This window comes from Melospiza melodia, chromosome 19 (genome assembly GCF_035770615.1).
Source record: "Melospiza melodia melodia isolate bMelMel2 chromosome 19, bMelMel2.pri, whole genome shotgun sequence".
NCBI lineage: Eukaryota > Metazoa > Chordata > Aves > Passeriformes > Passerellidae > Melospiza > Melospiza melodia.
Genome location: NC_086212.1, coordinates 8,667,339 through 8,694,884, shown reverse-complemented (window position 1 = coordinate 8,694,884; position 27,546 = coordinate 8,667,339). Strand labels below are relative to the sequence as shown.

Sequence of the window (27,546 nt, the reverse complement as noted above, 5' to 3'; positions counted from 1 at the left end):
TCGCCATGGCGATCGGCCCCGCAGCCAACCGCGCGCCGCTTCCGGTGACGGCAGCGCCGACACGTGGATCCAAGATGGCGGCGTCGGCGGCGATGGTGAGTGCGGCGGGGCCCGGCCCGGCCCCGCGTCCCGCCCGCTCTGCCCGGCCCGGCCCGGCCGCGCTCCCGGCGCGGGGCTCGCTTCGGGGGCTGCGGCCGGATCTGCACCGCGCTGGGAGGGATGCGGGCCCGGCCCCTGGACGGAGGAGGCTCCCCGGTCCCGGCCGGGGCCTGGCAGCTGCCCCGCGTCTCCCGGCGGTGTCACCTGTGGAGGGCAGGGCTGGGGCCGCCGCTCGGTGCCCTGGGCAGCCCGGCGGGCTCCTGTCCCGCCTGCCCCGCGCTCCCTCGGCGGCAGAGTTGGCTCCCTTGTGCGGTTCGCGGCGGTGTCGGGGCAGGAGGGGCCGGGCGGGGGCTCGGAGCCGGGCGGGTTGCAGGGAGCACCGGCACATCCTCTGCCCTCCCTTCCGAGCTGCCAGCCTGGGCCCGCCGCTGATGCCAGCACCGAGCCGGTTGCTCTGTTTGCTCTGTGTGGTTTCACAAATGCTTGGTGGTGGTTATCGGGTCCGGGTTTGAGCAGCTGCTTCGCTTCCCGCGTCTCAGCATCCCTGTTATTACTATTGAATTATTCCTTGAATCCTCAGAGAACTGAAGGTGTTCCCGGGGAGCATCAGTGCCACCTCGCAGAGCAGACAACGAGCTGCTGAGACATTTGTTATCTGCCTTGAAGTCTTGTAGAAGTCAAACGTATTTCCTCCTTGCTTTCATAGAGGGTATTTTAGTGGCAGGGCAATGCAGGAATAGCGGTGTGGATAAATGATGTGTGCTGATACAAAGGTCGCTGCTGGCTGGGCTGTGAGGTGACTCATGGAGAGACTGGGAGAGCCAAGGTTTCCCTTTCATTTGCTTTCAGCATCTTCATACCCTGCTGGCTTTCCCCCAGGCACGGGGGAGGGAGTGCTCGGCTGGCTCTGAGAGCTGGGCATGGTCCTACTGGGAATTTCCTCGTGGCTCTCTGTTGTGTGAAGGGCAGAGGAGGCTGCCAGCAGCTCTCCTGGTGTCAAAGGAGCTCTGAAGTCAATGTGAATGCAGCACTTGTCTCCTTCTGAAGGGCTCTGGTGGCTCCTCCAGTGCAGGGTGAGCAGGGCAGGGATGTAATAAAGATGTGCTTATCCAAACAGGTGTCAGGATCATCCAAGGAGGCAGCCCATGGAAAAGGGGGTGAGGGTCAGGGTGCCTTTAGCACTGTTCTGTCCTGCTAATGTGCCTGAGGGCAGAATGAAGGTTACATTCTGCGAGGTGAGGGAGCTTGTTGGGTTTTTTTGCTCCCACAGAGTAGTGAGTTGTGGCTTTCCTCCCTTTCTGTGACCATTTAAAAAAAGTTTCAGTAAGTGGAATGGAATGGGAGAGCTGTGTGAATCCATTTGGACAAATGGCTCTGCACAGGTCGTTTCCCCTGTTTTTCTTCAAAGCTGTCTTTGAAAATTAACAACTCTTGATTATGGCTCTTTGATGTCCCTCTTGCCTTTCTCTGCCAAAAAGAGATGGGACAATTCATGATATCCATCACTGTCACTTCCTCATTCCTTTTTGTGTCTTTGAAAAATCCTGTGTTCTGTTCTTCAGTTCCTGTGTGGATTGTGAAACTCCTAAGACCTAAACCAACCCTGGTACAGCACTGGCTCATTTCTGATGTTTGAATTTGCTGCTGCTTGAGAGTTTCTTCAAGTTGTTGGCAGTAACCTGGGCAGGGATGTCCTGGGTGCACATGGCCAGGCCATGGACCCTCTGGAGCAGCTGGAGCTGTTGCAGAGTGCCCCAGGGAGCAGCTGCTGTTTCCCCTTTCCCTTAAATAAATGTCAGACTCTGGCAGTGGTGGCTGGAGGGACCACAAGTCCTAGGGAGGGACAAGTGTGGTAATAACTGGGTATTTTAGGGCCTCTTCATGCTGGGTCAGACTGGGGTTTGGAGAACAAATCCTCTGTTTTGGCAGCGTGGTTTGTGAGCCTTCTGTGAATTCACAGAAAGTGGCAATGTTGTTTTTAGTCTTTCTGAATGGGATAAATCTGGAGTTGTCTGCAAACCCCAAGACTGGTGATAATTATCCAGAAGGGCCTTTTTGGAGAGGGTTTGTGTGTGAACTTGTGATCTGAGGGACAGGAATGGTGATTGTGCTCCTGCAGTTACTTCTTTTATTGAGATTATATTCTCCTAAGACAGGGTGTCCCTGCATGTCTGCCTATGGGAAAACAATCAGGCTTAGGCAATCTGAACTATTCTTGCCTACTTGCAGCTGGGTTTTTCTCAGTCTGGGGTTGTGCATATTTGTTGTGCTACTTGTTGCACCATAACATGATTTCCTGGCACTTCAGATGCAAGATTATCATTGGAGGGGGTTTTTGCATGTTTTTGAAATGTAAAATGGAAAAGGCTGTGAAGCTGTGTGTCCTGTTTGCTGGGAGTCTGCCAGGGCTCTGTGACTGAACCAAAGCAGAGCTCCCTGCTGGAAGTTCTGACCTGGCACAGGGGAGAACTCAGCTTGCAGGAATCCCCCGTGTGATACAATCACCTGGCCAGGCCCATGAGTCACACAGATGCCTTGGGGGGTGTCCATGTTGACATTTCTAAGCTGCTACCTTTGTTTGGAGAGGATGAGGCACATTTGTCAGTACAAGCACAAAGGTCCTGATGAGTAAGGCCCTGGCTTCAGCCTCCCTGTGCTCTGCCAGCTCAGGAGCCTGCACTGGGCATTTCCTTCATATTTCACTCCAAAGCTTTCCCCACCTGTTGCATAGCAGCTTTCTCTTTTCTTGCTACCAACTGTTCTTTCCTGGCAAGGCTTTAGAGTCACCCTCTTGTCTTTCCTGTTGCTGCCTGAGTCATCATCATCTGTATGCAAAGACAGCCTGATTTCTGCCAAAATTGTCATCAAAAATTTCATCTCCTGCATGCTCGTGTGTCTTCTGAGTGGCTGCCAAAGTCCTGTCCTGGTCTTTTCACCTCCCAGCCTGCTGGGGCAGGGGTGGCAGTGGTGTGGTTCTGGTTTTGGAGTAACACTGTGTAGGTCTGTCACTTCAGTGACAAATGAGAAAAGGGCTGCAGGTTGCTGGAGTGCAGTGTGGGACAAGAGTGCAGATTCCTTCCACTGCTTCCCCTATGCAGGAGACATTTTCCTACTCTGTGGAGAGCCACTGAGCACTCCCTTTAAAGATTGGAAAGGCAAAATTTAGTGAAGCACAGAGAATAATCCCCATGTTGCCTGAAGGCAGATCAGTATTGAATGTCAGGCAGCTTTAACAAGAGTGTTTCCAAGCTGGGGCTTTATGCCTGCTCCAAGTGTATTTGGCTGTGCTTAGAATAGATCTGAAAATCCCCTTTGTAAGCAAAAAAGATCAGAGAATCACAGCATGGTTTGGGCTGGCAGGGTCCTTAAAACTCATTTTGTTCCATGGACAGGGAAACCTTCCACTATCCCAGGCTGCTCCAAACTCCATCCAGCCTGGTCTTGAGCAATTCCAGGGATGGGGCAGCCACAGCTTCTCTGAGCAGTCTGTGCCAGGGCCTCACCACCCTCACAAGGAAGAATTTCTTCCTGATATCCCTACTCTGTCAGTTTAAAGCTGTTCCCCCTTGTCCTGTACTTCATGGTTTGTAGTCTCTCTCAATTTTTCTTGTAGGCTCCCTTCAGGTACTGGAAGCCCACATGTATCTGATGATTCAGTATTCATATTTTCTGTAGGTGCCTAGCATTTGCATCTTAAATTTTAGACTTTCAACCCCCTGACCCTTCTGCCTTTTTTTTTAAAATCCTGCTCAATTTCATTAATTCTGGATGCTCTGGTTTGCCCTTACAGGTGTCTGGGCCCAGGTACTTTCCTTGCCTTAGAATGACACAGGAGGAAGGTGATGAAGAAAAAGGGGTGTGGGGGCAATAAACACAGATTTTTTTTTATTTTATTTTTTTCCCCCAACCTGAGGAAGGATCCCCATGACAGAGCTGCTGTTTGTCACACCTGGCCTGTGGAGTGTTCCCTCTGGTGCTGTCAGACAGACTGACAGCGCTGAGGACGCACAGGGACAGTGGGGATTTGGTTTCTTACATCTACAGCATTAGCTCAAGAGTTATCCCAAACCAAACCAGGTTTTGTTGGTTTTCCAGTGGTGCCATACCACAGGGAGTTCAGGAGAAGGGCCTGAAGCCAGTAGTGCTGTGAGATTATAGCAGGGCTGATGTCCTAATCCAGGCAAGCTGCTGCTGGCTAATACTCTTTAAAGCTCGATTTTCATTTCACAGCCTTCCTGCCCATGCTCAGCTGGGTTACCTGAGGTAATGGGAGGGGCTGAGGAGGCAGCAAGGTGTGTTAAATAAAGGGTTTGCTGTGGCTGTGGTAGGATCTGGGTTCTCCTGGAGCCCCTATAGAGTTAATTGAACCTTCCAGCCTGACTTGTCACCCTGCTCCCTAAAAAAGGATGAAAAAGTGATGTGCCATGTTACTGAGCTGTGCTGTGGCCTGGAGGGGTGAGGAAAGCAGAGTGGTGATGCAGCAGGAGGGAGTGGTGATGTGACTGTCCCTTTGGTGCAGTTACACCACAGTAACTGCTCCTCTGCCTGTGGGCAGCCATCTGTACTCAGCTCCAGGGCAGCTGCTGCTGTGCAGCGCTGACACACACCCACAGCCAGGGCTACAGCCCTCTTCTCTGCTGATCCATGGAGTTTTCTAGCACAGGGAGCTCAGTGGGGGTGAGCAGAAAAGTGAAGTGATGGCCTGCTTGATGCCCCATGGTGCAGATAAAAATGGCATTTTTCTTATGGTTGAGCAAAGCCAAGGTTTTCCTGATTGCAGATGAAGAGGCAGAAACATGCTGACTGGAAAGTGACGTGATGAGAGTCACAAAACAAAGCCAAGAACAGCTTTTGTGAATTTAATTTCTGTTTAATCACCTGACTGCACAGCCTTTCTGATGTCTGGGATGAACATTTCCAGTGTTGTTGCCCATCTCTAATGCTGTTTCTGTTGTGTTTGACTGTTCCCTGTCCTTTTTGCAGGAAAGGCTGAGATGTGTGCTGGGCCTGCTGTTGTTGTTACACAGCACAGATTCGTTCTACGTACCCGGGGTGGCTCCCATCAACTTCCACCGCAATGACCCCGTGGAGATAAAGGTAGGACAAACTCAGTGCTGTGACTCTGTTTGGTGTGGGGGTTTTTTGTCTTTTTCTTTTTTATACCATAGCAGCTAAAATGGGCTGCAAAGTTAAATTTGGGGATCCTGTTGCGCAAATTTTGTGTTCAGATGTGTTCTCTGCTTCACAGCGTTCGGGTCCCAACATGATTCCTGTTCTTGCCCTTGATCTCTTCTACCAAATTCCTTCAAGATTCCTTCTGTCAAATTCCTTCAAAGTCCTCAAGATGTTGCTCTGTTTGGGAAAAGGTTCCCTTTCTCACTGTGGCTTTGAAGTGAATTTAATTTCTCCAGCATTATACTGACTCTAAAAGTACTTATGCAGATTGTGCCTTGGGTGGAAGGTGAATGGTGGAATAAGGTCTGAATCAGACCTTCTCAATACCCAGTTTGCTCATGTTGTGCTTTCAGGGAAATTCATGAGAAGCTCTTCCCAGGTGGAGGTGTTTGTCCTTGAGCCTTGCAGATCTTTCAGCCCAGCCTTGCTGAGGGCTGTTCCTGTGCAGCATTGCTGGTACTCAGTGACAGAGCTGCTGCACCTATCCACGAGGAAGGCGGGCTTTGCTTTCAGACATCAGTGATTTACAGCCCATTTCATTTATTTTTCTAAAGCTGTGGCCTCTGTCTCAGCAAATCCAGCACCCTTGGGGCTGCTGAGGTTGGCTGCTCTCACGTGAAGCATGGCACAGTTTTCTCTTTGGCCACAGACTGCCAGACATAGGCTATTTTTAAGTAAATGAGACTTGCCTGTGGCTACAGTAAGCTTCCCAGAAGAAGAAGGTTTTGGAATAGCTGTTCTCAAAGGGATTTCAGGAGCTAAATGCTTCCTCAAGTGCTTAGGCAAGTCAGTGTGTTTGCCAGCACTTTTCCAATAAACAAGCTTGGCTGTGTTACAAAACACTTCTGTTTTTCTGAGCAACTGTGGTCTTGGCTGTTGTAGTATGTCTCTGCACTTCCCTGTACCCTGTGATTTGTGGAAACTCTCCAGGAATGTTTGTGGTTGGTCACCTTGTCTTCCCAGATTGATGGCTCTCTGGCTTTCCTTGCAGAGATTAAAATTGCTGAACTCTCCATAGCACTGGAGGCCAGACCTCAAGCCCAGTGGGATGTGAATTTTTGTTTGAGGAAATCTTGTATGAAATGTGATTCTTGAATCTCTTTTGAGGTCTTTGTTGTTTCTTAGGACTCCACTGAGACATAAATTTGTGAAACCACCATGTTTTGTTCTTTGAGTGTTTCTCTGTGAATGAATTGCTACTGGAAGTCTCTCAGGAACATCTGTCTCTGTTACTATTTTTAATAGTAGTAGTAGTAGTAATATCTTCTGGAAGTGAGCTTTATGGAAGGTGTTTTGAAGTAGGCATCAGCTTCTAGATGATGCTGAGAGGACAGGAAATTATCTGAAGTTTTTTCCTGGGGATAATCCTTCCATTCCTCCTGCAGGCTGTGAAGCTGACGAGCTCCCGGACCCAGCTGCCCTATGAGTACTACTCACTGCCCTTCTGCCAGCCCAGCAAGATCACCTACAAGGCTGAGAACCTCGGTGTGTACCTGTCAGACTATGTGTAGGGGGATGGTTACAGGGGTAAAAGCAATTGCAAGTGTCCCTTCTGCTGAGCTGAGAGAAGCTGCTTCCTCTGATTCACTGTGTGCTGGCTGTCTGCAAACAGCAGTGTCCATGTGCTGGACACTGGAAATGCCTGTCCTGATGAAGAGCTGTAACCTGATCCATAAGCAGGCCTTGATACTTCCAACAAAGTAGCTGTACTGACTTGCAATCTTATCCTTGCACCTGGGCTAGCAAAGGAGCTTCCTGTGGTCCCTGCAGCAGGATCAGCAGCAGGAAGCCTGTCAGTCTCCAACCCTGCCCGTGTTTTCCCTTTTCCAGGTGAGGTTCTTCGAGGGGACCGAATTGTAAATACACCTTTCCAGGTTTCCATGAATGTGGAGAAGAAATGTGAAGTTCTGTGCAACTTTCCCAACAAGCCAGTGACTCTGACAGTGGAGCAGAGCAAGCTCATCGCCGAGCGCATCAGGGAGGATTACTACGTCCACCTGTGAGTCACTGAGGCATGGGTTTGTGTTGGGGGGATTTGGTGCTGTGGACAAAATTGTTCTGAAATCTGTTCAAATTTGATCTTTTCAGCATTGCTGATAACCTCCCTGTGGCAACACGGCTGGAGTTTTATTCCAATCGTGAGGAAGAGGAGAAGAAGAAGGAGAAGGATGTGCAGTTCGAGCATGGATACAGGCTTGGCTTTATGGATGGTAACAAGGTAGAGAACTGAGGTGCTGTGTGGGGGTGCCTGGAGGAGATCTGGGTGTCTGTTAGAGGTCCGCCAGAGAGTATCAGAATTGGGAATGCAAAAGGTTTTATTAATAGTGGAAATATGAGAGAAGGGTCTCTTGTGGGAAGGTGGGAAAGGCAGGAGTCCTTGCTTTTGTTCACCGTGTAACTTTGGACAGGCTCACGCAGTGGCTTCCCCTCAGCAGAGCAAAGGCACTGTGCCCCCAAGACTGAGTTTTCCCTCACTGAAGATGTTTTCTGCAGTTGTTACTTCTCAGCTTTGCTTCTTCCTCCCACAGGGTGCTGATGTTTTATTTTATGTCACTGTTTCAGTTCTACCTGCACAACCACCTCTCCTTCATCCTTTACTACCACAGAGAGGATGTGGAAGAGAGCCAGGAGCACACCTACAGGGTGGTGCGCTTTGAGGTGATTCCCCAAAGCATTAAACTGGAAGGTAAGAGACCCTTGAGGAGGGGAGCAAGAGGGAACAATCTCCTATATGGACAAAATGTATCAGAGTGCCAATTGTTGCTTCACAGGGCACAGAAATGAGTCTAAATTACAAGAATAATAAACCACTTTGTTATTAAGGAAGTACCAACAATAGAGACGTATCCATGAACTGCAATCCATGGGAAATCAATTCCTGTAAAAAGATCTGAATTTGAGGTTTTGGGGTTGGATTTTTTTGCACTGTGTCATCTGGTATGAGGCATGTCTGGCATTCTGGCTCTTGCTGTGGCACAGATCTCCCTGACTGGGACACTCTGTGCTGGTTCAGGGACACACAGGATGTTTGGAACTGTTCTGGGGAATTGAAATTTAAAAATAATGCTTAGGGGAAAGAATTCCTACCTCAGCGAGCCCAGTGGAAAAGGGTGTCTAGAAGGGCAGTTGCTCATGATGTGGATCACCCCACACAGCTCCCTCTGGCAGGGCAGGCACTGCTGCAGAGGTCTTGATTCTCACCATGTCATGTGGAATAGAGGATTTGTTCATGGTCTAGATCCTTGGCTTCAGAACCTCTGGCTTTTATCCTTCCAGTTAAGGAGAGCCCTGTGCATAGCTTTCCTGAAAGCTTGTTAATGGTGCTCCACTGCTGGTCAGGAGAGTAGTTTTGCAAACTGCAGAGCAGGTGAGCAAGGAGCGAGTGCTTCCCCACCTGGAATTACTGCAACCCAGTGCCCTCAGGGTGATGCTCAGTGGGACAAGTGGTGCCTGAGGGAAGGGCTCACTGTGTGCTCTGCTTTCCTTCACAGACTTGAAGGCTGATGAGAAGAGCATGTGCACCCTGCCTGAAGCCACGGGCTCTGCCCCTCAGGAAATAGATCCCACTAAAGAGAACCAGTTGCTCTTCACCTACTCTGTGCACTGGGAGGTGAGGCACTACTGGGGAGCTGGCTGGCAGTGATGCTCCAAGTGTCTGTCACTGGAGTTGTGGAAGACATTGGGAGTGTGCTGGTGTGAGGAGAACTCTCCTGTTCTTTCAGGAAAGTGACATTAAGTGGGCTTCCCGCTGGGACACGTACCTGACCATGAGTGACGTGCAGATCCACTGGTTCTCCATCATTAACTCGGTTGTGGTCGTCTTTTTCCTTTCAGGTGAGTGGATGTGTGGGGAGAGGGAAGCTTTACCATCATCTGCAGGGAATTTTCTTTAAGCCTTAGCTGCAGGTGGCTCAAGGAGCATGTGGCAATATCTGAACCTGGTCAGAAGGAGCAGGAACCAATTTAAAGCCTCCCAGTTCAAACAGTGTCCTGTGGGGTCAGGCATTTACCAGCCTTTCTCATACTGGGGTCATTGACGGAGCAAAAAAACCCACAAGAAAGCCACAATGCCCCATTTCTGCTGGAATACTGCCTTCCCTGCTCCTTGGGGTTTTGTTTCTGTCTTTGCTGATGACTCAAGGCCTCCTCTCCCAGCCAGAACAGTGTTGGTGGGAGCCATGTAGTTGCACAGCTTGAGAGCAACACAGCCCTGTGGGAGCCTCTGAGCTGAGCTCTGTGCTTGTTTTCAGGGATTCTCAGCATGATCATCATCCGGACTCTGCGGAAGGACATTGCCAACTACAACAAAGAGGATGACATTGTATGTATTTGTTCCTTGGGCTGGGATTGGAGGGAGGGAAGCACAGGCCAGGAGGGATCCAGTGTGCAGACTTGGCTGTATTGTCTCTTCCCTTGCCCCTGTTTTCCTTTGAGCCTTGGCCATGGGATGGGCAGTTGTGTTGTGCTGTCACACACCTTTTTTTGCCTGAACAGTCATATACTAGTTAGGATGTCTTCAGACCTAAGGAGTGACTGCAGACAGCTCTGTAAAGTGTGTCCTGGCACTGACAATTCAGGTCTCAGCTGTTTTAGCCCAAGAGGAAAGAAGTTTCTTGGCTAGAGTGGTAAAATTAATAGAAAAACTGGATCCAGGAAAGTTAACCTCTTAGGCTGGCTGTGGTAGGACTTTAATTTCCACTAATGTATCACATCTAAATAACTTCCTTTTTCTGTTGTTGCTATAGGAAGATACAATGGAGGAATCTGGTTGGAAACTTGTGCATGGAGATGTCTTCAGGCCTCCACAGTATCCTATGATCCTCAGCTCTCTCCTGGGTTCTGGAATTCAGCTCTTCTGTATGATCCTGATTGTCATCTGTAAGTGGCACATGTTGCACAGGGTGGCTGTAACACGAATGATGCTCGAGGATGTTTGATTTCACCCTGTGCTCACTTTAGCTGGAATGAGGCCCATGAAGCAGTTTCCTGTTGCCATCAGCCTGGGCAGATACTGAACTGCTGGATGACATTGCCCAGCTGAAGGCAGCTTTGTGTGATTTTATTTCCTTTGCCAAGCTGTGAGCCCTGGCTGATAGTGGACTGGGGGACTTCTGCACAGGTGTGCCTTGCCTGCTGAGCTGCACCTGCTCCCATCCCTGGGGAAGCTGGGGCTGAAGCATGGTCTGTAGCTGAAATCAAAGCTGTGCCTTCCTCTCTGCCCGGTGCTGGAGGCTCTGGATACATTATGCTGTGAAGGAAATCAGGCTGTGCAGGGATTGCAGGCAGCTGTGGGCTGCAGATGGGACAGGCCCCTGTCCTTGAGCTGCTGCAGCACATGTCCCTCAGAGCTGCTGTTCCTTGTCCTGTTCCCTCTGCAGTTGTTGCTATGCTGGGGATGCTGTCGCCTTCGAGCCGGGGCGCGCTGATGACAACTGCCTGCTTCCTCTTCATGTTCATGGGGTAGGTGCCTCCACAGCTTCCCCCTGTGCTGTCCTGCCTCCCCCCAGCTACAGCAGCTCATTTTCATTGATTTGGCTTGTTTCTATGCAGGGTTTTTGGTGGATTCTTTGCTGGCCGCTTATACCGGACTCTGAAGGGCCATCGATGGAAGAAGGGAGCCTTTTGTGTGAGTCTTGGACGTTCTGTGCTGTTTATCCTGGTTTGCTGATGGCAGAATCTGTGGATAAGCTCCACATGTTTGTGGTAGCTGGACACAGTCTGGCTGAGGTCCACATTTGCTGTGGGTTGAGTCCTTGTAGCTGTACAGAAAAGGCACCACCAGAGCCAAGAGGATTGTCCAAGATCCTCCCCACAGCCCAGCTCTGTGTCCTTTTCCTGTAACAAAAGGGACACTTCTCCACAAGTGCCTTGTCTCAGGGATGGACTCATTCCATAGGAACATCTGGCTGAGGAATCAGGTGCTTTCTCTTATGCTGTGGTTCCTCTTGCAGACAGCGACGCTGTACCCGGGCGTTGTCTTTGGCATCTGCTTTGTCCTCAACTGCTTCATCTGGGGGAAACACTCCTCTGGTGCGGTAGGTGCCACCCTCAGCCTGGGGCCTGCTGGGTGGGACAGGGTCACTGGGCTGAGAGGGACCCACTTGGCTTCCCAGACCTTTCCAAGTGGGTGACAAGTTGGCTTGGCCTATGACATCAGTCCCCAGGGCAGGAGAGCTGTCAGCCTCACTTCTGTGGCTCTTGGTGTGATTCCAGGTGCCTTTCCCTACCATGGTGGCCTTGCTGTGCATGTGGTTTGGGATCTCCTTGCCCTTGGTCTACCTGGGTTACTACTTTGGATTTCGCAAGCAGCCCTATGACAATCCTGTACGGACAAATCAGATTCCCAGGCAGATCCCGGAGCAGAGGTGGTATATGAACAAATTTGTGGGGTGAGTGATCAGTGTCTGGGAAATATGGTGAGTTAAATCCCCTCCCCTTGGTCCCCTTGGGTTGCTGAGGGTCACCTGCTGCTCTCTGGACATGGACAGATGGCAGATTGGGTTCCTTGAGACGACATTGATAATTTGGATGTGGTATGAGGGGTACTTAGCAGTGGGAGCAGCTGTGCCATTGCCTGTGAAATTTAGTAATCTGGAAATGTAGAGCCTTTGCTTGGACTGTGCTGTGTGTTTACAAGGAATTTTTAATGTCCAGTTATATTGTGCTGCTTATGGTTTTTGTTTCTGCTCTGTAGGATCCTCATGGCTGGTATTCTGCCTTTTGGAGCCATGTTCATTGAGCTGTTCTTCATTTTCAGTGTAAGCATTTAACCCACTGTCTTCCTCAATGGGATTCTTTTCATGCCAAAGCTTTTGAAAGGGAGGGGCCTTGCACTGGAGCAGTCTCCTGTTCCTGTGTTCTCTGAAGAGGTAGCTGGTCTCTTCCAGGCCATTCAGTAGTTCCCAGGGAGAGCTATGGGACTCTCCTGGTAACTTGGTGGTAAAGACAAAATTTACTGTAACATTACATCAAGGAGGAGTCCTGGTCTTGAGACAGTCACTGTTCTCTGCTATCCATTTTTCACCTTGTATGGATGGGGAAGAATTTGCTTGGGAGATGTAGGGGAATGAACAAGATATCTCAGAGGTCCTTGTGCCCCTTTTTGCAACCTGAATCCTCTAAAGTGACATTGTGAAATGCATTGGATCTGTGGTTCCATCTAGGTGAGGCTGAGGGGGCTCCTCATTTTCCCCTGGCTGGCTGCCAGGAGTGAGTCCCATGTTCAGTGATTGATGACAGTAACATGGAAATCAATTCCTGCTGTGTGTTTATTTCAGGCAATCTGGGAGAACCAGTTCTATTACCTTTTTGGCTTCCTCTTCCTGGTGTTTATCATTCTGGTGGTATCCTGCTCCCAGATCAGCATTGTCATGGTGTATTTCCAGCTCTGTGCTGAGGTGAGATTTCCATGTTTGTAATTTGGATAGCAGAGGGTGCTCTGCTCCTGGAAAAGCACAGATCACATTATTGCTGCTGCTCAGCAAAGATCAGTGTGGCCCAGCTTCACAGGTGTGATTATCTCTGCACTGTAAAGAGAATTAAAGCTCCTTGGTTATCTGTTAGGCTGGGAACTGTGGTCCCATACCAGGAGTTTTGCTGGGCACAGAGTATTTTGAGCTGTTCCCAAACTGTTCCATTCCCCCCACATACAAAACAAAATGCAGGACCAAAGGTGAGCCATGTCCTTGGCCAGCAGGTGCTCTGAACAGAAAAAGTTCACCAGTCCCACATTGTGGATTTCCTTTGAAGATGGGTGGTGTTCTCCCTGTCACAGCTTCCCTGAGGCAGTGCCTGGGGAGAAGAAAGTCCTGGGGGGATAATGAGGCTCTTTATCCTGTCAGGATTACCGCTGGTGGTGGAGAACCTTCCTGGTGTCTGGAGGATCTGCCTTCTACGTGCTCATCTATGCTGTCTTCTACTTTGTGAACAAGGTATTCCTCTGGGTGGAAGTGCCACGTTTTTGGGGTGACTGTGGGATTTGGGAAAGGAAACAGTGGGCCTGCTGAGGGCCAGTCTGCCCATGCCAGCCCAAGGCAGTGCTCACAGCCCTTCCAGACAGGAGAGGAGGGTGTAGGTGCCCCAGGACTTGCACAGAGCAGCATTCCCTGACCCCACCTCATAGGGAATCTCCCTTCAGCTGGACAAAAATGAAAATTTTCCTCCCTTTGCCAGCGCTCTCCTTGCAGAGGGCACTGGTTGGTTTGTCATCTTTGTGCGTTATTTCGCTGACTTTTTTCATCCTCTTCCCTTTCAGCTGGATATTGTTGAGTTCATTCCCTCCTTACTGTACTTTGGCTACACTGCCCTCATGGTCCTGTCCTTCTGGCTCCTGACGGGCACCATTGGCTTCTACGCAGCCTACATGTTCGTGAGGAAGATCTATGCCGCCGTGAAAATCGACTGAAGCTGGAGCCCCCAGCAGGAATCAGACACCTCTGAACACGTGTCCTCCCAGGAGGGACAGGGACATCTTCTCCCAGCTCTTTTTAAGGAAACAAAAAATCCAGTGGGAGAGTCACAAGAGAAATAATTAACTCCTCGATTTGGAATGTAACTTTGGCACAGTGTACATGGATTCTGGGCTACTTCTGCGGGGAAAAGGGGTCTGTAGATACCTTACATTTTAACTTTATTATCCTGTTCCATATTTGAGGGAGTTTTTTAGCAGAGAGATGTCCCTCTGTATAAGTAAACCCCCTTTTTGCTAATCCATCCTTTTTTTTATGTTGATGATGAACGGATTTGAGACAGCAGTGGAAACACTTGTGAAAACGTTTTCTTCCAGCCCCTGGGGTGCTCTAGGATTCAGGGAGACTCTTCAGACAAGTATCAGACTGGGTTTTTCTCCTGCCTTCGTGTCTGCACAGAAGAGGGAGCTTGACTATGGCAGAACAAGCGGAGCCTCAAGGCTCACCCAGCGGGAGCCTGGCGCGCTCCGATCGCCGAAGTCCCGGCTTTGGCTCGTTTACAATTTGCTGGAGGTGCCATTCCGAGCCTGGGAAGTGCAATTTCACCCTGAGAGAGCTTGAGCAACCTTCAGCACCGCTGCTCCCTCCAGCCTCGGACAGCACAGGCCGTGTGGGAGGGTGGGATTGCCTCTCCTGCAGAAGGCAGGACAAAAGGTCCTGGTGGAAGTGATGTGGTTGTGCTGAATACAGGACTGGAAGGATGTGTGAGGTAACTACCAGAGTTTGTTCTGTCAATAGCTCTGCTCTGGATGAGTGAGGAATCAGGGCAGGCTCCTTCCTGGGAATGCCACTGGGATCCTGAAGAGCCTGCAGGGATGGCTCTGGTGCCGTGGTGTTAGTGCCAAGTGATCTGAGGCAGTGTTGGGCCCGAGCTGCCCAAGGGCAGTGCAGGCCATGCTGAGGGGGCTGGCACAGGCAGGTGGCCCCGTGAGCTGTCCCATGGCTGGGAGTGGGGCTCTCTCACTGGCCCTGTCCTCTGACTGCCCTTGCTGCTCTCTGCTCCTCCTCTGAAATTCTCTACCTCCAGGGAACAGGAAAAGTGTACACCCCATAGCTGTATTTTGTTCTTCTCCACAAAAAACAGAGCTCTTCTGGATAGCTGACATGAGCTCTTCTTTTCCCATGGCTTGATGCCTGAATCAGACCATGAGAAGCTCTTTTTAAAAGAGGTTAAAGTTGGGTTGTGGTTTGTTTTCTTTTGTTTTGGTCACTTCAGTGATGTTTATCAGTAAAAAGGTTCCATGTTGCAGTGAAGGCTCCCTCCATCCCCAGACTCACTGGATTCAGCCAGGACTACAGAGGAGAGTTTTTTCTAGTGAGATCTATGAAAACTTTTCTTCTTGGAGTAAGGTCTTCCAATGACCAGCTGCCACAGGTCACATCATTCCAACCCAAAGCTGTCCAAAGCCCTCCTTGATCCCAGGGAGGGCTTTGGGGCCTTTTTAAGCCCCAATTGCCATAAGTTTCCACCAGGTCCATGGAAGGGCCTGTGTCCCTTCCCATTGGCCCTGCCCGTCATGCCCAAATCTAATCAGCCAGGAATCATGGATGGAAAAAAGGAGGAGGGGATGTGTGAGCCAACTGTGCTGTGGAATCCTGTGTCAGTTCTGATTTGAGGTCCCTCTCTGAGATTTTTGTTGATTTTTTTTTTCTTTTTTTCTTCTGCCCCTGCCCCAGTGGAGAGGCTCAGCCAGCATTGATTTCTCTCCTTTCCCTGAAGTGTTTTCTCTGTATTCTTTGTAATTTTTAATTAATGTATGTATTCTTTGTGTCCTATTGTAAATAAATCTGCCATTGTCCTGTCGTCCTGCTCTCTTGGGTTCTCCTAAGCCACTTCTGGAGAATTTCTTTTTGTAATGTTTGGTCTGTCTGTGACGTGTGGCTTCAGCCAGAAGCAGAGCTTGGAATACTCTGGCTTTCTTTGTAATATTTTTCTCCTGGTAAACTAAGTTTCTCCCAGTGTGGCATGCCCTGAATGCTGCCATATATTGTGATTGTGCCACCAGTTGTAGCATTTGGATCTGCTGCTGCTGTGCTGCTGGGTAAGATCACTTCAGCACCTCGTGTCTGGTGTGGGACACGTTGTTTGATGTGTGGCACTGAGGGGCAGAGTGGCAGAACTGTTGGATGGCAGTGCTGGCTCTTCAGAGCAGCAGAGGGGAGAGGACAGCTCACAAGGGAGTTTGAGGAGTGATGCTGCTGCAGAAGCTGAGCCCTCAGCGTTGGCTTCCAGCTCCATTGGCTTCCCAGAGCTTGTGTGTTTCTGCTGGGGGGTGTGTGGCAGGAGATCACTGAGCTTCTGCTGGAGTGCTGGCTGAGGGAGGCAAAGTGAATTCCCTTTTTTCCTGAGATGGTTTGCCCAGCAGAGCAATGGATGTGATTCCCCCAGGTTATAGAGTCCAATGTTGGGGGCTGCTGAGTATCTGTGAGTGAGACCAGAGCTGGCAAATACTTGAATCAAAACTCAGAAATCATCAGAATAATCCCTTCTCCCTTTAAAAAGGCAAAAGAAGCTTCAGCTCCAGCACCAGGACAATCCATGCTGAAGTTATTTCTCATTTTTGGCAGATGAGTGTATTCATGTTCTGTCACAGTCCCCAGTGCCAGGGGAAAGCTGCTGAGGAAAGGTCATGTTTTAATGGTGGCTGAATTAGGAATGAAAATTAGAACTGAAAACTAGATCATTCTTAGACAAGCACCTAACACTGATCGTGGCTGTCAGCTTTTAATCCATGTTCTGAAGGAGAATCCCAGGAGGGCCCTGTGTGCTCTGCCCTGTTTCATCTTCAAATGCTGCTGGTGCCTGCAGCCAGTTGTAGCTTAAGCTGAGGTTTGCTCCTGTTTCTCCTGCCTGTGGGGAGCAGAGCATGTTGGGGTTATTTGGGAGGGGCTGAATTTGTCTAAATGCTGCCACATGGGCTGGAAATTCTAGTGAAACCAAGGGACCAGAACTTTCTGTCTAACAAACATTATTCTCCTTGACAGGGGATAATGGTGTCTGCTGTGGCTGCCTCCCCAGTGGGTGCTGGGTTTTTCTTTTGGGTCTAATTCTTTGCTTGGCAGAAATTTAAAAACTTCTCTGGCTTCATGTAGGGAACTGTGTCTTTGACCTGCCTTATGATTCTATCCTGTCTTAATCCAACCAAAACCAAACTCCCCTCCATGAAGACACCTGGGGTAGATCCAAATGCTTTTAATAAACAACTTCATTATGAAAGATGCTTTCAATTTGAACTTCATTTTGCAAGAGCTAATTTTAGTGATGAACCATACATTTCCTAATGGCACTTAATTAGAATTTAAAAACCTTGTTTACAGCCCCCAAAACACTCCTTTAAAAGAGGTTATTCACTCTGTGTAAAAGTGCTAGAAAGTTTGTTTTTAGAAAACCAGTGGAGCTGTAACAATGGGAAGTTTCTGGCTTTGGCAGCTGTAGCTGCAGGGAGGGAGGTCAGGCACAGGGCCTGTCCAGAACCAGCACAAGAAGGGACAGTGGGAAGGGAGGGACACTGTGGCTTTCCCCTGCCATGGCTGATCCCAAACCCTTCACCTTCCAGTGGGATGTGTATAGGCTCCTGTGGGGGACAGCAGAGATCTCAGCAGTGCTGGGAGAGGGTTCTTGGCATGACTTGTGGCTGCAAAGGCCACTCTGTAGCTTTTCTTCCAGCAGCAGTTTTGGAGCTTGGCTGCTCCCAGGGGTTCCACAGGTTCTTCTTTGTCCTTCTTGTAGCCACCTCAGGTCTCAAGAGTACATCAGCTGACAGCTCTGTGTTCTTCAATATCCTCATTCAAGGAAAACACTGGTTCAAATGTTACAAAACAGTCTTTCAAAAAATTGCTCCTAGATATCAGGAATCACTGAAATGGGAAAGCTCCACAAAGCATCAAGGCTGAGGCACTCAGCAGGGTGAGGAGATCTCAAACTCCAGAAAGGCTTCTAGCAGATGTCTTGGATGTGCTGTAGCATGCACCTGGTGTGGCACCCTGAAGTGGGTTCTGAGGGCTGTGAGCCAAGCTTGTGTTCCCTTCTTGCAAGACAGTGACTACAGAGGGAGAAGGGCTGCAGGCAGGTCCCTGGCCTGTTCACCTGGACACTCAGCCAGCCTGGGCTGTCCCTGTCCTGCAGGCCCTGGAGCTGTCCCCAGGCCACTCAGTGCATTCCATGCTAGAGCTGGTTATCCCCTTGCACAGTAGTTCAAAACAAAGACACAAAAGTGAGGAATGGTTGGTTTGTAACAAGACACTTCAATGTTGAGGATTCTTCCCCCTGCTGAAGAGCTGACCTATTTGTAGTAATAAAAAAATTAATTCCAAATTCCCTGGTTATCTTTTGCAATGCTTTTAACTTCCCTTGTCAGTGTGTTCTGATCCAGAGGAGCTCCCTCTGTGTCATGTATGCTCCATTTCCGTGCTGGCATTTAGGCACTATAGGAAAGGACCACACAGACCTGGCTTCAACCAAAGCACAGAGTGAGGAAAGTGCTTCGGCTCCTCCTGCAGCCCACCTGTGCACATGGAAATTAAATGTACCTTGAACAGGAAAGCCAAGCTCATCTCTGTGGGTGTGTGAGAAGCAGAGTGTGATCTGTTCTCTGGTCTCATTTCTGAGCTCCAGTTCTGGTTTTGCTCGACCTGTTTGCATGCCAGTGTGATCAGTGGTGTGTGGCCTGTGGGAAGATGTAGAGCTGGCTCCAGGCAGAGACTGCAGACTGTACCCCAGGAGAAAACTCCTTACCTGCAGCCACAAGAACAGCTGAAACGTGAAGGATTCCTGGGGGATCCCAGTTATTCACTAGAAGGAAGCAAGTCCATCCCTGGGAATGGCCAGAGGTGAGTCTGAGTGTGCATGAGTTGTGCAGCAGGGACAAAAGAACCTGAGAGGTGGTGGGGAATAGGAATAGTGGTCCTGCAAATCTGGATCAGTTGTGATTGCATCTCCCTGGCAGCTTCCAGCTGCTTTCCAGGACAGGCTCAGCATGGCTGTGGCATGTTATGGTCAATAGGCATGGAAAGGGTGAGAGTGCCAGAGCTGGGGATTAGGGTGAAAACCTGGGCTTCAGCAGACCAGCAGGCTAAACCAAACCACCTTCTCCTACTGCACAGGAGTCAGCCAGGAGGGGATTCACAGCTTCAGGTGGCAGCTCCCATCTCTAGGAACTGGGAAAAATACCAGAAGTTATGGAAAAGACGCAAATTTTGGATGAGGATGGAAAGCTGAAGTGGTTCTGTTTGAGGTATTCATCCACTTCACTCTACAGTGGCAGAATAGCTCCAGGGCTTGGGCAGGCAATTAACTAAAAATAGGCACCTGAGGGAGAATTCAGTCAGCCTGACTAACTGGGATTAGAGGATAAGCAAGAAGGTAGGGTGATGGGAAGCACATCTTTGAAGATTTATTTGTGGAAATTTTAATTGCAGGCAGCAGAAAATGCCTCTGTGGGGTTGTTCTGTCCAGAGAGCAAAGGTGGTGCAATGGTAGAGAAAGGAAAAGGGGATTTTTTCAGTGAACTGCAGGAAATCTTCCCAGCAGCTGCTGTTCACCTGTCAGCAAGGAAGGAATTAAAGAACAAAGAGCTGAGCTCAACAAAAGTACTGAACTCATCAATCTACCAGAGGTGAAAAAAGGATTCCAGTTGAAGTGACACCATTTTTCAACACTGAGGCTAAAGAGCAGCAATGTTGTGAGACAGAGAACAGGGTCTGTCACAACATGGTGTGTGAGTATTCCATCATGTGAAATTCAGAGGAAGCAAATGCAAGGTAACATGTTGTTCCTTCCTACAAATGGATTTTGAGTGAGGTGTAATCCCAAGGGGAAAAAAGATCTTCAGCCCTTCACAGGGTTCTGGTGATCTGAGCCTGGAAGGATGGGCAGGAGTTAACCCTCTGCTGCCAGGGAATGGCTTGGCTCTTTGTTAGTTCTTATTTCCAGGGGGTCCTTGGCTTTCTGAGGATCCAGAGTCTGATTTCTAAGGGCTGGCATGTTCATGTCCTGTCCTTTTACTAACTGGAGTTCTGTGGGTTTATACCTTAGCTGACTGCAGTGTTCCTACTGCTTTGGATCCTCCCCAAGCCAACCAGTTTAAAACACCCCTTTATTTAATTAAACCCTCCTGAACAATTATGTGCTGTACTTGCTGTCCTTGGGCTCTGGTGCATTCTTTGTGGTACAGGTGTGCCAGGAACAGAGGGATCACAGTGGAAAGGTTTCCTGTGCTCTGCCTGCCTGACTCACAGCTATGTCCTGGACCTGCAGCCCCAAATTTATGGTCTAAAACAAAAACCAAACCCAAACTCTTTCTGGGATGATTTTTTTATATCACATAACCAGCACAGTGGCTGCCACAAAGCCCTGCACACACCACAGAACATATTGCAGGCTGTGCTGCAGCAATCCCCTCACAGCATGCCAGAGTTACCCTTGTCCCTCACCTCCAGCTGCAGCAGCAGGAGCTTGGCTAAGGTGAGTTCCACTGACTTGCCTAAGAGCTTGGTACATATGTCCTTGTGGACTGGGATTCCCAAGTGCTGTAAGCTTGGATGCTCCAGGTATTTTCTTAGAAACAGGTAAAAGTTGTTCACTGTAATTTGTTCTGTGAAATGCATATTTGCTATTTCAAATGGAATTACTCTTGTTAGTTTTAGACTGACTGGTAAAATACCTTCAGGTTACAAGCTGTTGTGGTAGAGGAACTTGGAATCCATTTTCCTGTGCAAACACCTGGAATCAGCTCCAGTGCTGTCTCTGACCACGCTGCCCTAGCTGGGTTTGATTTTCCTTGCATTGACAAAAGTTACTGCAGTTCTGCTTGTTAAAGTAGCTGTGGAAAGCAAATCACACATGCAAATCATAGCAAAATGAATTCCATTTATTCTTTGACAGACTACTGGTAGGAAAAAGATGCCTGGCTCTAAGTTTAGCTACCACTGCTAAAGGAATTCCAGTGATGACATCTGTTCAGAGTACAATGCAGGCAGAAAGCAAAAAAGCTGAATGTTCTGCAGTGGGAGAAGGTGTGTGATGGCATTGCATAAATCTGATAATCCTCACTGCCAGTGAGTGATCAGTTCTGACCATTTATTTCTCAAAAAATAATAATCCTCTCAACTGAAGACAGGGATAAGGCTTGCATATAATTGATAACAGTGTGAAACTCTTTAATTTGCAAAGAGCAAAGCAATAGAAGACAGGCCTGAGGTATTCAATGCTGGTAAACAGACTGGCTGCAATGCCCTGTTTACCTTTGCTAGGTTAGAGAACAAGAAGGCACTCGTTGGACTTGGAAAGGCAACATTTTCCAGTGGAGAAAAGGAAAAAGTACTGCATTCAACTCGGGGAGATCATTGCCACAGGATATTGCTGAGGTAAATAAATCTTATATTACATTTTGATACAAAAGTCTCATTTGCAGCATTGCTGGCTAACCTAAAACAACCGATCTATGTTCTGGAGAATCAATGGATTGCTAAAGAGTCATTCTGGGAAGAATTACTAAACTAAATTAAAAATAAAATTCTGGAGTAAAATGGAAGGGGGACATGCCTGTGACCAAAAGAGGCACAGCTGATGTCACACAGTGGGATCATGGCTCAGCAGGAAGGAATCTGCATCAACTGAGGTGGATGTGCTCTGGGGAGACGGGGAGGACAGCATCTGGCTTCACCCAAGGAGCTGAGATAACAGAGTAGAGGTAGATTTTGCATTTCCTAGATTTATGGAGAACAATATTGACAGATTTCCTGGTTTATATTGGCCTACAATGGTTCCTCCATGCTGAGGTATGAAGATCTGCCCATCCATGGTCACAAACATGCACCAGTGCAGAGAGACCTCCATATGTCCCCATCTGCAGTAGAAGTGCCCAGGAAAACAGGAGCAGGAGACAATACAGGTGCTAAGTGACACCAGCAGCTGGCTGCCTCTTCCCAGGATAACCCTCCTGCCCTGGTAGGTAGACAGCCCATGGAAGAGTTGAAGAGGTAGGGCAGGGAGCAAGGGAAGCAGGACTTTAACTTTAGGAGGCAAGGCTTGAGCAGGAGAGAACAAAAAAGGCCAGTGGAACCAAATCCTAAGTGAAAACTTGACTGCAGGCCCCAAACCTCAGCATTTGTTAGAACTATTGGTGTTGGGAGAAATGCTTCAAATACACTGACTGTGTATATGAAGCTGGGACCAATTTTTCCCTGATTCTTGCATGTTATCACCATTGAGGTTAAAATACACCTTTGAGACTCCTTCCTGGACAAGCCAAAAAGGGTGCTGACTTCAATGAGTGGTTAAAAAAAGCCCAAACCCCAGAAACTCATACTCTGTTCCTCATCCCAAGGGAAGGTGTGGAGCAGGGCCTGCAGCCTGTTCTCACCCACGCCTGGTCTGCCAGTGCTCGATGGCCCGAGCTCCTCACCCAGCTCTCTGACGTGCTTTGGTTTCCAGATCTGTTTGCCTGGGGGAGAGATTTCAAAGGGCTCTGTCCATACACCACACACCAAGCTGAGCTGTGAGAGCTGCTCCATCCCCTTCACTCGGGACAGCCAGCCAGAAAAGGCAGGAAGCTGCTGCCTACGGGGGCAAAGGCTGAAGTGGTCCAAAAGCAGTGGATTTCCCCATGGGGGAAGAACATGATAAGTGAAGAGAAATCAGTGCAACCTGACTTCGTTGTGTAAACAGTGTTCTAGCTACACCAGAGATGAACCCAGTGTATTCTGGTGCCTCCTATTTTTTGCAATGGCAGAAACAGATTTGTGTTGTGTAAACAATGTTCACCATAACGAGTTTATCCTAACAGCTCCAAAGAGGCGGCGTTGAATTCACTATGTAAACGGGCTTGTTGCTTAACACTGATGTGGAGTAAGCTGTGTTGGGTGATGGGATGAGAGGTAGCAGGGAAGGACAGCTCTTCCCCATTGGCTTCATACAGAGTGGTATCATGACTTCTTCTCCATGTGGAGGTGTTGGCTGGTTTGCCAGAATTGCAGTGTGGTAACATGAAATGGAAGCTGGACTCTTCAAAAGTTTAGCCCAGGATGAAAGAGTCTCAGCTCCTTCTGAGGGACAGTCCCTTCCCAGAGAGGAATACAGCTCCAGCATTCTCAGGGAAGGTCAGTGCTAAGCGCGGCTCCTGATTCACAGATTAAAAATTAGATAAAATATATCCAGTCTATCAGCTGAAATCTTTCTGCTGTACAGGACTGGGACTTGCACAGGTTCCAGTCCACAAGTGCTCCCTCCGAGATCAGAAACCTCCTGTCTGACCCAGCTCTGCCAGAGCTTTCACACCCCCAAGGAAGGAAGAGTTGTGCGCTTTTAAGGCTCTCCACAAAAGGGTGACTGAAAGATCTGTTCTCCAGTGCTATTTCCAGCTTATTGGAACGCCTGGTGGAACCGTGGCAGCGTGGTTGTGCTCAAGCTGGAGGTGAAGACGGGGGGCAACGAGTGAAGGGGCCCAAAGTTCAGCGAGGCCCCGGCTCCGGGAGACTCTTGAGGTTGATGTTGCAAAGTGGTGAGCAGTGGCTGCGCCTCCCCCTGCGAGTAGCCCATGACCAATCCCCCTGACGAGACAGGTGGATTGCAAGGGGGAAGGTTTAGGGGAAGGAAGCCAAGAAGATGAGAAAAGTCCATGTTAGCAGCACAGAGAGCCTCTGAGAGGTTAGCAGGGCTCTTGGAAAGCAAAGCCTCATCCAGGGCGGGTGGCTGAGGCGAAGAGGACTGAGGATCACCAGATGAGAGAGACAGACTGCCAGGGAAGTCTGACAAAAAGCTGTCCACCTCTACTTTGGGTAGTTTCTCAGGCAAATATGAGGTAGATCCAAGCTGATACTTTGGAGGAGGTTGCGGTGGGGAGGAGATGGGAGAAGAAGACTCCAGAGGATAGCTCATTCCCATTGGAAGAGAATTAGGAACCAAAGAATGGGGCATCCCTGAGCTTGGCATGGTTTGGAGATGTGTGCTGTACATGCCCACGGGCAGCATGCCAGGGAAGCTCTTACCACCCATCATGTCTCTGGATGCCATACACAGGACAGGACTCAGCTCTTCCTTCACTGCCACAGAGGAGCTGCAGCTGAGCAGACCCAACATGTCCACCGGCTCCGTCTTAATCTTCAGCAGTTCCTGGGAGTGGCTTTTCTTCATGTGCCTGGTCAGGTGGTCTTTCCTCCCAAACCTCTGAGCACAGTACTGGCACAGGAAGTCCTTGCGCCCGGTGTGCACCACCAGGTGCCTGCGCACGTCCTTGCGGGTGTAGAAGCGCCGGTCGCAGTGGTCACACGGGTGCTTCTTCTCCTTGGCCCCGCCGGACGCGCGCCTGGAATGGGCTTTGAGGTGCTCCAGCAGGACCTGGGTGCTCTCGAAGGTCTGCAGGCACACCTTGCAGCTGAGGTCACCGCTGGCAGCTGCGTGCATGGCCAGGTGTCGCCTGAAGCCCAGTTTGGTGTTGTAGTTCTTGCCGCACTCGGGACAGTGCAGGGCCTCCTTGTTGGGGTCGTGGGTCTGCAGGTGGTTCCGGAGGTGATCCTTCCTGTGGAACATCTTCTCGCAGTACATGCACTGGTGGGGCTTCTGAGCAGAGTGCGTGGCCATATGCCTTAGGGGAGAGAAGAGGGAAAGGTCAGACAAACATCCAGCCCCTGAGGGAACACAAGCTGGTTTTCCAAACTTTTCCTTGTGTCCTACACTTCATGCAACAAAAATCCCAGATGGCATTTTACCTCCATTAAACAAGGAGCACAGGAGCACAATGCTTCAGGCAAAACCTACAGTCTGTCCCAGCAGCTGTCTCTCCTCAGCTCCTGCTCTTTGCTGAGGCTGTCAAAGAAAACCTCCCTAGTTTGTGACACTAGGTGAGAAAACATCACTTCATCAGGAGGGTCAGGCTGTGCCCAAGTCTGCTGACAGCCACTGTGGTCTGATTTCACCTTGGAACCTCACACTCTCCCCCACTGTGGTTCACTTGATTTGAAGTTCTCAGCCATCACTGTTTAACTATTTTGTCTTGTACTTCACTACATAAATGGAAACTCTAGTTCTCCATATGGGAGCAACAGCTGCCACAGAATTATCCCTGTGGTTAGAAGCAGGATTTATGAATGCAAATGCTATTCTTGCTTTTCAATTTGTTTTTTAATCTGTGAACTTCACTTTCTGTTTCTATTTCCTCCTCAGTGAAACATAAAGCAGCTTGAGCTCAGGATACAGCATTAGCTGAAGTTCTCTGGAAGGCACCTAAAGAGATGCCAAGTATGGTAATGTCTGGGACTCAACTGCTTTGCAAGGTAAAAGGGCATTTCCCCTCCTCCAGCTTCTCAGAAATTCAAGCAAAGACACCCGAGGGAGGGGGTTTCCCCTCTCTCCTGGCACTGCTGGGCAGAGGCACTTGCAGACACCTACCTGTAGAGCTTGTACTTGGAGGCAAAGGCCTTGCCACAGTGCAGCTGGGGGCAGTTGTAGGGCCTCTGCTCCGAGTGGGAAAGCGTGTGAGTTCTCAGCTTGTCCACGTGAGGGAAGGAGGGCTCTGATAGTTCACACTGGCATTTTCCCTGACTGTCGGTTTCTTCACCTCTTGGTCTGGGGACTAATTTCCAGCCTGTCTCTTCCTCCTCCTGCTTTGCATCTTGAATCCAGTTGGGAACACTGGGGAAAAATGCCGTCATGGCAGGGCTAGTAGAACATGGCCATGTCAAGCAGAACTCGAGCCCGTGGGCTGTGGTGTTGTCCTGGTGCAGTTTTCTGTTGGAGCCCCCTGTGACCAAGCTGCTTTAACAGCAAAACTTCTTCATCTGAAATCACAGAAGACTGGTGTTACACACCTTCACCTGTGTACACAGTGAACATGTACATTCCCAGTCATGGGGACCTCCAATCAATAATATTCTTCTGTCTCTTCCCCTTTAACCTGTTATCTGAATAAAACTATGTTAAACTTTTTCTGAATTGCATTTTTTGCCACTATTAAGAGCCAGTGTGACATGTTGGATGTATTTTCTCCTGAAATATCATAAAAGGTGTCTATTTGTAGCTCTAAATACTTCTATTTGTGCGTTTTGCATATCACTTCTCATCCCATTTTCTTTTATTCTCATTTGCTCTTAGTCTCTGCCTACATGGAATTCCCTCTCAAAGATTCTCAGAGCTCTCTTGTATTTTCTTTTCCCATCCTTTCTGCTACCAACCTGGTGCAATGAGCAAAACAATCTCCAGAACAATCTGAACCCCCAGATGTGGCTGAATGAGGCTGAGGAAGAAAGCTCTCAATTATCATCAACATCACACCTTTTTCTGGAAGGCAACGGATGCTGCTCCTCTTCAGGGTGGGATTACTCATTGTATTTTCACTTTTCGATTGTGAGGCAGATTCTGCCTCTCTGGATCAGCAAGTTTTCTACTGCAATGAGCAATTTTTTACTCTTTTTTTTTTCTTTGACACTCTCATGCATTAATAATGGAAGCTCAAACTGTTTCCTGTTCAAAAAAGTACACCTCCTGTAAGCTCTTCTGGCTTTCACATTGATGAGGTTCTATATGAATCTCTCTTATAGCAGCTGGAAATTCTTGAGTTGTGTGTTGGTTTTTACAGGGTTCTACTGCCAGCTCGACTGGTAAACAGTCAGCTGAAATAAAACCAACCTCTTTCACTCAATTTGGCTGCCTGAGAAACCCTACTTAAAATAGCATCAAACCCTCACTCCATGATTGCTTCAGAGGAGGAACTTCCTGCTGCACATCAACACGAGTGCGAGTTGTGGGCAGGATGTGCAACTGCGAGGGAACAAACCAACCCCCAAGAAAGGGCTCAGGGAACGTTATGAAGAGCTGAAATGACAATTACTGCGACTGCACTGTCACCCCAAATACCATGGATGGCTCCCTCAGGGAGGAAAACACTGGGAAACAGGATGACTCCCAAGAAAATATATCACTGTGAGCTTTGGGAATGCCTGTTAAGAGCAAAACTTGGTTTTGTGCAGGCTAAATCTACGTGGTCAGAGCAGAACAATAAAGGACCAGAACTGCTGAGGTGCCACTTTGGGACAAACCAGCGTGGTGTGACAGCTGCTCTGACCCCTCAGGGTGCAGGAGGCCTGTGGTTCAGAGCAAGCTGTCTTACTAGATGCTAAAAGCATAACTCTTTCACCTCTCTACGAAATATGTTCCAGAAAAGATGAGTGTTCTCTACCTCTTGCTCCAGAGCTGTGCAGGTGTCCCGAGAGTCTCCACCACTTTCACCGGGGAACTGCTCCTTTCCCTCCGAAAAAGCCTGGCCATCTGGGCCAGTTTCAAAGCTACCTGGAAAAAGACAAGAGTTTGAATTTTGATGTCTTTAACAGTAAGGTGCATAAACGATCATATGGAATTTTAGGGAATTCAGAGGTGCTGCTGCAACCGCCTTGCAAACGGCGGAGGTGCCGGGGGGTGGCCGCGAGGGGCAACTCGCTCCTCCCTCCGGCACCTCCGCCGTTTGCCTCGGGAGCCAACCGGGAGACCCCCACCCGCGGGGACAGCGCAGCCCCGGTGGAGCGGGATCGCACATCCCACCCCCGCCCCGCAGCGCTGAGGGGATGGAGGCGGGCCCGGCCTACGCCCCCCCCTCCGCCCCGCATCCTCCTCCTCCTCCTCACACGCCCCCCTGTCCCCTGAGGGGACCCCGCCACCGAGGGGAGGGTACGGCCGTGCCACCGCCCCTCGCTGCGGTGCCGCCCCCCTCGCTCGCCCCCCCGCGCTCACCCCGTTCCCCCGGGCCCCGCCAAGCGCGGCTCCGCTCCCGGCCCCGGCGGCGCCATTGCGCGGGGCCTTGTGGGAGTGACGTCA

The 27,546-nt window shown here is 49.5% G+C and overlaps 2 protein-coding genes across 3 annotated transcripts; one reads left to right on the top strand and one right to left on the bottom strand.

Annotated features, from left to right (window-relative positions):
• The first annotated feature begins 5 nt into the window (after nucleotides 1–5).
• On the top strand, nucleotides 6–15,546 carry TM9SF4 (transmembrane 9 superfamily member 4). The gene is made up of 18 exons (XM_063172364.1): nucleotides 6–95; nucleotides 5,083–5,196; nucleotides 6,660–6,759; nucleotides 7,105–7,273; nucleotides 7,363–7,492; nucleotides 7,837–7,960; nucleotides 8,766–8,884; nucleotides 8,997–9,108; nucleotides 9,525–9,595; nucleotides 10,020–10,152; nucleotides 10,653–10,734; nucleotides 10,825–10,900; nucleotides 11,226–11,309; nucleotides 11,488–11,663; nucleotides 11,969–12,032; nucleotides 12,552–12,671; nucleotides 13,116–13,205; nucleotides 13,529–15,546. The coding sequence occupies exons 1-18, from the start codon at nucleotides 6–8 to the stop codon at nucleotides 13,676–13,678; spliced, it is 2,004 nt and encodes a 667-aa protein (XP_063028434.1). The 3' UTR covers nucleotides 13,679–15,546.
• A 5,044-nt stretch (nucleotides 15,547–20,590) lies between these two features.
• PLAGL2 (PLAG1 like zinc finger 2) lies at nucleotides 20,591–27,524 on the bottom strand. 2 transcript variants are annotated; one of them, XM_063172365.1, is made up of 4 exons: nucleotides 27,463–27,524; nucleotides 26,915–27,024; nucleotides 25,129–25,517; nucleotides 20,591–24,325 (listed from the first exon to the last, which is right to left on the bottom strand). In XM_063172365.1, the coding sequence occupies exons 3-4, from the start codon at nucleotides 25,389–25,391 to the stop codon at nucleotides 23,104–23,106; spliced, it is 1,485 nt and encodes a 494-aa protein (XP_063028435.1). In that variant the 5' UTR covers nucleotides 25,392–25,517; nucleotides 26,915–27,024; nucleotides 27,463–27,524; the 3' UTR covers nucleotides 20,591–23,103. The 2 variants fall into 2 exon arrangements, with proteins under 2 accessions (XP_063028435.1, XP_063028436.1); XM_063172366.1 differs by having other exon boundaries at nucleotides 26,915–27,020.
• Between the last annotated feature and the right edge of the window lie 22 nt (nucleotides 27,525–27,546).